Source organism: Pomacea canaliculata, linkage group LG1, assembly GCF_003073045.1.
Source record: "Pomacea canaliculata isolate SZHN2017 linkage group LG1, ASM307304v1, whole genome shotgun sequence".
Lineage (NCBI taxonomy): Eukaryota > Metazoa > Mollusca > Gastropoda > Architaenioglossa > Ampullariidae > Pomacea > Pomacea canaliculata.
The window spans coordinates 20,013,725-20,022,140 of NC_037590.1; the positions used below are offsets into that span (position 1 = coordinate 20,013,725).

The following is an 8,416-nucleotide window of genomic DNA, read 5'->3' on the forward strand; positions in this document are numbered from 1 at the left end:
TCGCACACAGGCCGCCATCACTATTCGTGAGTTACACGATGGATTACAAGCCCGGCGCTTGTGAATAAGGCGGACGCAAACTGTTAAACGACTTTTTAACGTCCCGAGCAAAATCGTGGGCAAATTCGTGATTTTTTTTTGGCACACTTTGTAAGTGTGCATGTGTGTGTGTGGTAGGTGGGTGTATGTGAAAGAGAGCGGGTACGTGACTGGTTTTTAGCACTGAAGTCAGATTGGCGCAGCCTGTACCAAGCAATAATCGAACACCCAGCAAGGAAAACAAGAATAAAAGGTGAGAGGTGTTCACAGGCCATTCTCGTGAAACATCTCGTGCAGTCATGCTGTTGTTGAAAACAAGCCAACTCGTGAAATATACAAAAGTCACAAGCTGCAAGAACAAAAACAGCAACAAGTTAAAGAAAAGAAAGTTTGGTTCTGTATTTCATGTTTAATGAAAAAAAAAAAAAAGCTATACTCACAAATGAAATTAATGTCAAAATCCCAAACATTAATCTGCAGGACAAGCGGTTTGTAGATTTTTGTTGACAACGACGAAAACAGTTGGGAATATGCAGCTTCAACAATATATGCAGATGATTATATCCACGTAACATGTGTATGTTAGCGAACCAAGCAAACAAACCTGCAAGACAGCTGGACAGAGGCGACAGGGTGGAGAATCAATAGTTCAATTACCTCTCGAGAGACGTGAAAAGCATATTCAAGCCGAATGAGGGGGACAAAAGAGCGCGCACCCTCGCACACCCACTAACATCTTGACAGCGAGCACAGAGAAGGAAAATATTTTAAATATATTGATTTGCATGTATGGATGAACATGTGGGGAAATTGTCAGGGTTCTAATACCGCTAACAAGTGACTGACGACGACGACAATGTGTTTTTGGCAAGACTGACAGTGAGAACACCAGAGTAACCACAACGCTAAGGGTGAACAATCGATGAAGCTGACGATGATGAGCAGGAAGGGGGATGAAGAAAAAGCAAGGAGGAAGAGTTTTTTTTGTAAATAGATATTTGGATCAACACTTAGAGGAGTCCCTGTTGTCCACGACACTCTCCATCGTTGCGGCCACGATCTCGTGCATCTTGTCGCCCACGTGCTCATCGAACACCTTTGCACCCATCTGATTCTCCTGTGCCACATCAGTTCTGGCGTCCCTCCCTTGCAGGACGAAGCCCCTGAGCATTGCAGGCTGTGGCTCGAGTGGCGACACCCGCACCGTAGCCATCCTGCAACAGCTGGGTAGGAAAGCGCGTGCGTGCTTCCGGAACTTGTCGTGCATAATGACGTACATCACAGGGTTGCAGCATGCGGCGGCCAGAGCCAGACTCTGCAGGTAGTAGCGCACGGTCACCGTGGAAGTGCGGATCTTAACCTGAACAACCTTGGACACGAGGTCAAAGGTCAAAAGCGGCGTCCAGCAGACGACGAAGACCATCATGACGGAGAAGAGGACCTTTACGGCCTTACGCTTGTACTGTACGCGCAGAGACTCCGCACTTATCACACTGCAGGCACCGACAGGCCGCCGCAGCCACAGTTTCACAATGATAACGGAGTAGGCCGCGCCCATTAGCATCACTGGCAGCACGAGGAGTAAGGCGTACGTCAACCAGTGCATCCACAGCAGGTCGCTGTTCATGATGCAGTACGAACAGCACTTCACCTCGTGATTGGCAAAACCATGGTGAACACCAGGGTTGTGAGGGTCCCTGGGGTCGTCGAGGCCAGCGTGGGGGTCAGGGGGTGGAGGAGCGAGAATTCCGCTGAGGAAAAAGTCAGGATTGTTGCCTCCCGCAGCGCCGCTGTGGCTCGAAGGGCAGAAGGTGTAATGCTGGTAGTAGTTGGCGAAAGGGGCCGCGAAGGCCGCCGCGACAACCCACACGGCCAGCATCAGCAGCCCGGCGCGCAGGGGACTGTGCAGGGTGGACAGGTGCAGTGGATGCACGACGGCGACGTAACGATCGAATGCAATGCAGCAAAGGGTCAAAGTCGAAGCCGTAACAGCGACGCGCGTGACGAAGGGGCCTATTTTACACACCAGTGGTCCGAACTGCCAGAAGCCGGTCCTCACCTGCACAGCGACACAACAGCTAAGGGAAATACGTAGAATAAGAGGTAAAGGGAGATGGATGATACCTATATGACAACAAGGAGGATCGGTTGCTGGCTGACGCGCAGGACTGTCTAACCCAGGGCTCGTATTCATGATGCTGCCTTACCTGAGCTGGGTAAATCTGCTACCCGCAATCAACAACTGAAACCCAGCATAGAGGCATACCCTCACCTAATTATGAAAGGGTCCATGATAACGCAATGGTTAATGCTCAGTGAATGGCGTTTTTGTTGATTTCTAAAACTAATAAGACAAAGAATAAAATTAATAGACGTCAGAAATAACAAAGCTGAACATTTTAGTGGAATTGTTTCCCTTTGCTATTTTCTCTATTTGGCGATTGAGATCAACCCAACCTTATTTATAATCTTGTTGTTGAATAAACAAAAATATCAAGACATATCAAGACATAAAATTTCGGAAGCATTGTAGTTCTACTCCTCGGTAACTCTATGCTCATTTGATAGAAATGAGTGAAGACTGTTGCAGTACAGTCGCAATAAACAAGTAAAAAAATAAAAAAAATAAAAAAATAAAAACAGTTTAAATGGAGCCGTGTGACGACCCACAAGGCTGAAATGGCGCTCGAACTGACCTGCGCAATGGTGAGGGGGATGCAGACGACACTCATGAGAAGGTCGCTGGCGGCCAGCGAGGCGATGAAGAAGTTGGTGACAGAGCGCAGCTGGCGGTTACAGGAGAGGACGAGCAAAACCAGACAGTTGCCGACCAAGCTCACCATCAGCTCCAAACACAGCAGCATCACCAGTATTGCCATAGCGACATTGGACACCTGCAGTAATGAGAAAGAAAATCTTGCTTAAACCTTTTCCCAAAACAAAACATCTCCTTCAAAAACAAATATTCCTCCAAAACATACTCTCCCATTACAAAACGAAACGAGCATAACTATTTCAAAAGACAAACCCAGCAACAACCTCTTGTGATGATATTTTCAAAGATAGCAGATATGTTCCTCGCTGAACAGCCTCCTTTCTTTAATGTGCTTGTAAGTCATATATAGGGATTCGATTTATTATTGCAAAATATAGATTTTTAACTATTTGTTAGCTAGTCCATAATATAATCCATTACTGGATTCATTCACTGTTTTTTTTATAACCAACGATTGGGCCAACAATTAAGGAAATGAATAATAGTAAGGGACCTTGAAAATGGCAAAAGGAACAACAACAACAACAACAACAACAACAACAACAACAACAACAACAACAACAAGGATATATAGCTTCCATGAGCCACAGTTTGATGAGAGAGAGGAAGGAACTTTGAGATAGTTTTGTGCAAGGAAGAGTATCATTCGTCACCTGCTCCACGCTTTGCTGTTAAAGACATGTTTTTTTCATTGTTTTCCGGAATGTCTCTTCTCAGCAAAGCTTGTTCGCAGCCTGTGCACGCGAGGGCCCTCACACACAGCTTAATAGACAATACTCTTGCAGGCAAAAGTCAGTTTTTTAAAGTGGAAAGCACCCTTCATTTTAACCTTGTAATCGGTGAAGGTCAGGTCTTCTGGTGGAAGTGTGGAGGCAGGAACATCGCTGTGGTCGCAAAATTGTTCTGAAATGGGGGAACGGTCTCGGAGTTTCCTGCATATTAGCTGTAGAAGTTCCTGCTGGACACGAGGGTCGACGAAGTGCCAGGCACTGGGACTTTGTTGCATCAGTTTTTTTAATTGACGAAGAAGTTCAGGCTCATGGTCAGGCTTGACCTCAGGCTCAGGTTCAGGTTCAGGTCGAGGCTCAGGTCCGAGTGGAGGCATCCAATAATAGGCTGTCATGGCTGCAGGGCCTGTCAGGCAATGGTCATTAAATGTTAGCAAGTTTTTGTAACCACGAAAGATGTCAATTGAGAGGAATCAAGCAAGCAAGTCGTAGGAAAAGTGCCAGAAATAAAAAGTCACGCGCAAGATGTCTGCGCGAGACACACCGCTATAAGGCCATAATAGTTTCTTTCGAGGGTTTTATGCTGTAATACATTCTGACATGCTGGCCTGGTGCTGGGGTCTGTCATGCTGTTAGCTTCAGGTAGCGTCGTAATGTCACAAAATATTCGCAATTCCTAGCATAAATAAGAAACTGTTTTAACGATGATCAGGCATGCATAATCCCTCTCTTATTGTCTCATCTCTCTCTCTGCAAGTATGTGTGCGTGTTTGTGCGTTGCGTGCAGGAGCGCTGGATTGTTTGCTTGTTGCGTATTTTCTAGAGAAAGAGATAAATCGAAACTGCTTTTTAATTAAACTTTAATGATTGAGGAGGCATGTGACAGGCTTTAAATAAAACAAAATTATAAAAAAGCAGATTACTGCAACAATCTGTGAAACACATTTAACAACGGAGCTAACAAATAAAAATAGAACATACCTAGACCAGAAATAATGGTGGGTTTAGAAGAATGAGGGTGGGTGGACAACAACCAGATCTACCTGCTTTTTTTTCTTGAACTTTCCACGCTCAGCTGTTCACCAAGCTCAGTTGTCTGACAGTTTCTCGCAGACGCGTCTCGGAGTAATGTTCGTCTCTTGTTACCAAACACACAATGAAAACCTGCAGCTGAAAGGATGGTCTGCGAAAGGCGTTGTCAACTGCTGGTTATATGGCCTGGGACTGGGTCTGCATGCCATCTCTTCGTGTACTGTTATCCGTTATCAAAAGAACCTTTCTTCTGGCCACTTATGTGTCATTCCACAGTCAGTGAGCGTTCCCTGTCCTCTAAAAGCTCTCCCGTTCGATACCCAGAGTGATTGTTAGCAATGCTTTCTAGTGCCAAATGCCCAACTTCCGTTGCAAACATGACATTGTGATTAGACTGGATCAAAATGGATGTCTCTTCTTTTCTTCTCTCTTTTTTGTCATGCGCGCATGTGTGTGTGTGTGTGTGTAAAAATTGTCAAAATCATGAAATCTGGAAAGTCTGCATTTCTTTCTTCACAAGACCAGTAATAAAAATGTGCTTTTTGACACTCTGTAGGAGAGCTGACATATGTCCGAAGAGATGTATTGGCGTTTTCGTTGACATTAGTTGCAATAATGTTACCGTATGTGTGATCACGTTACGTCTACCCCATTAACTGTTGTTGTTTCCTAGGAAACTATCACCTGTAGCCTTTACATGGGGGAGGAAGATTTTGCCGTGGCGCACGGGATATTGAAGAGAGTTGTGAAGATAGAGAATATAAATAATTCTGAGGAAACGTTCTGCACGTAGGTCAAAGACATGCGATCGAGGTGGTAAGCACAGCTCTGCCTGTACTCGCACTCATGTTCAGTAGATGCTGATGTAAAACTAGAAGATAACCGCTTTTCCGCTCAAGGACAAGCGTCTTGCTTCCCTAGTTGTAAAGGGGTGTTCAGAACCCACAGTTGTTGTTTTAGCCCTGGCATCGTAGTCTTATGGTGGTAAAGGTTCCTATGGCAAAGAAACATTTAGTAAAGTCCTTGAAATCTGGGAATGGCAGTTCCCGACTTTACCCTGGGGTAAAAACTGACTGAATTCTTCCCTAAGGCTCCTGAGGGTTGCTGGTTTAAGTAACCCGAAACATCATATGTCCTGCAATTTGATTCTAAAGCCCTATATTTTCTGTAACGAAGTTATCATTTAGCAAATTATGTGTTTCCATCTACTTCCTTTCCAGACTCTTTCTCTGTCCATCTAATTTAGTTTATATAATACTTAGATTCTAACAATTGTCATTAATACAGCTATTAACTTAGTTTTGTAGAATTTAAAGTCATCTTTCAATTAGTTACATACTCTCACCTGCTTTCTCTCCATACCCTTCTCTCTGTCTGGTGAAATTAATTTTCATCTTTAACAGAGTTTTTTGAAGTTTATCGTCGGGAAGACCGCAGATGAAGATCATAAAAAAAAAACCAACTCCATCTGTTTTTACGGTGAAAGTAGTTCTTCTGAAATGATGCTGTCCTAAAAATTCCTATAACGTTATTTTAATTATTTTGAATCTTCTCCTACATTTTGGACTGTTTGGGGGATTATTTTCACTGCTGTCCGAGTATTGGATTTTATGTTATGACGCATTCACTTCTGGCATTCCTTTGCCACCAGGAGCAGGAGAGAGGACTGTGTCAACAAGGCGATGGCGCGCACGAGCTGCAGCATCCAAGAGTCTCATAACGTCTGGCTAACAGGTTTTTGACACATTCAGTCACATGGTCAGACACGAACCAGTAAAGCTTAATTAATTGTTCTGATTTCATCACTTTTTGTGAAAAATCACTAGTGTTATAATACACCCTTGAAATAAAAGATGAAAGAGAAGGATAATATAGCTTCAGACAAGATCAGCCGCAAACTTGTTATATTCAAAAGCTGAAGTGGAAAAGTCAAATGCAGCCAATTTATATTTACACTTTACATTTAGTTATTGTTTGATCTGCTCGCTTTTGACATGGAAGTTCGTGTGTGCGCGCGTGCGTGCAGAATATTAATATTACTGCTCACCGGAGGCAGTGCACGTACAAGAACAATCGCACATGCATTTTAGAACACAATCTCAATTAGACACAATTACAATCATACACGATCGCATACATTCACGCATACACCATGGCACATTTTATAAACAACAAGACTCCACCTGAAGAAAGAGAGCGAAAGAAGAAACCTAAAGAATGAAAAAAGAAGTAAGACTCGCACTGACTGATAAATTTGACACATGAAAAATTTCCACTTGTTTATGCTGTCCTAATCATTTAAACATATAAGTTTGTTAATTTTTGTTAATTGTTGATTGATTACCCTCTTTGACATAAAAGTTATAGTACATTTCTGCCAATTTTATTATTTACTTCTACACGTCAGTTTTATATGCTACTTTGTGAGATATGTCGAAAGAAAATTATGGAGTAGAAATTTACAAATACACATTCCTGCAAGGAAGGCTATTTCGCTGAACACAAGCTGCGGTTTTTGTAGGTTTTGTCTCGTCGGCAGATTTTCAAAAAGTCAGTCAAAATGCTTATATCATGATTTTGTAATTATCCACACAAAAGAAAGAAGACAAGACAGACTTAAAATATGTATTTCGTGACGGAAATAAAAGACATTTGAACAAGGAAAAGATCAAGAAAATATTGATGTTATTCTAACACATTTTGAATTGTTCTACAAACTACATATAATGACTACAAGCCTACAAAAATAACAAAGTACAGGTAGTCCTCGACTTACGACGGGGATCCGTTCTTACCGCAGCGTCGTAAACCGAATTTCGACGTAAGTCGGATCATACGTTGATACAGTACTGTACCATAATAACAGTACAGTACTGCAATCACTTAGCCTATCCAAACACCTATCCTAACACAGTACCCTACATAATTATCAATAAGCAAGTACAGTAAAATATTGTAGTACAGTACGTTTAATAATGAAATACTGTACTGTAAGTGCTGTAACAGTAATAAACAGTGTTAGGTTAGGCAGACGTTACCAACACAAGCCTGTCTCATCCACGTTGAACACTTGTTGAGCACAGTAACCACCCTCCGCAATTATCTTAGCCAATGCATTAGGAAACTCAGTTGCTGCTTTCTCATCAGCACTAGCAGCTTCACCTTGCACTTTAATGTTCTGGACATTGGCACGATCTTTAAACCTCATAAACCAACCCCTACTCGCCACAAATTCTTCACTTTCACTTCCTTCCCCCTTTTCTCTTTTCATCGCCTCAAACAGTCGCCTAGCCTTCTCCTGAATAACCATAAAACTCACAGGGATACGGCGTTGATTTTGGTCTTCCAACCAAAGTGCCAATAATCTGTCCATCTCAATAATAAGCCCACTACGTTGCTGTGTTATCACTGTCGCTGTAAGTGGGAATGAGTGTCGTAACCACGAAACGACGTAACTCGAGACCGTCGTAACCCGAGGACTACCTGTACTCAAATGGGGTTTGACAGCTAAAACAAAGCACAGTAATGAGATACATCAGTCTAAAACTGCAATGATAAATATATTCATGACATACATAATAGGTGTTTTAATGATATACGTCCCCATTAGAATGCCGTATAGTACGTGGTTAATTAAATAAATGCTTTTAATTGCCATCTAGTTAGACAAATGATTTTCTCATGGCTGAAACTTTTTTGACAGGACGAAAAGGCAAACAAAACCGATTATTCAATCTATTTTTCTATCCACACACAAATACACTCGCGCACATGCACACTGATTTCTTTACAATTCTTTGGGTTCATATATTCATTGCTGCAAAGTCTTTTCATCCATAAT

The 8,416-nt window shown here is 42.5% G+C and overlaps 1 protein-coding gene across 1 annotated transcript; it reads right to left on the bottom strand.

The window, feature by feature from the left end:
* Window positions 1-455: 455 nt before the first annotated feature.
* Window positions 456-3,842, bottom strand: LOC112570461 (QRFP-like peptide receptor). The gene is made up of 3 exons (XM_025248888.1): window positions 3,645-3,842; window positions 2,736-2,933; window positions 456-2,098 (listed from the first exon to the last, which is right to left on the bottom strand). Exons 1-3 carry the CDS (start codon window positions 3,819-3,821, stop codon window positions 1,043-1,045), a joined length of 1,431 nt encoding a protein of 476 aa, XP_025104673.1. The 5' UTR covers window positions 3,822-3,842; the 3' UTR covers window positions 456-1,042.
* Window positions 3,843-8,416: the final 4,574 nt, after the last annotated feature.

Excerpts from the sequence above, each read along its gene's own strand:
- LOC112570461 (XM_025248888.1), bottom strand. The coding sequence starts at position 3,821 with ATGCAACAAAGTCCCAGTGCCTGGCACTTCGTCGACCCTCGTGTCCAG. Across the intron at positions 2,934-3,644 it reads TGACCTTCACCGATTACAAG|GTGTCCAATGTCGCTATGGC; the intron begins GTTAAAATGAAG and ends TCATTACTGCAG. Across the intron at positions 2,099-2,735 it reads TCCCCCTCACCATTGCGCAG|GTGAGGACCGGCTTCTGGCA; the intron begins GTCAGTTCGAGC and ends GTCGCTGTGCAG.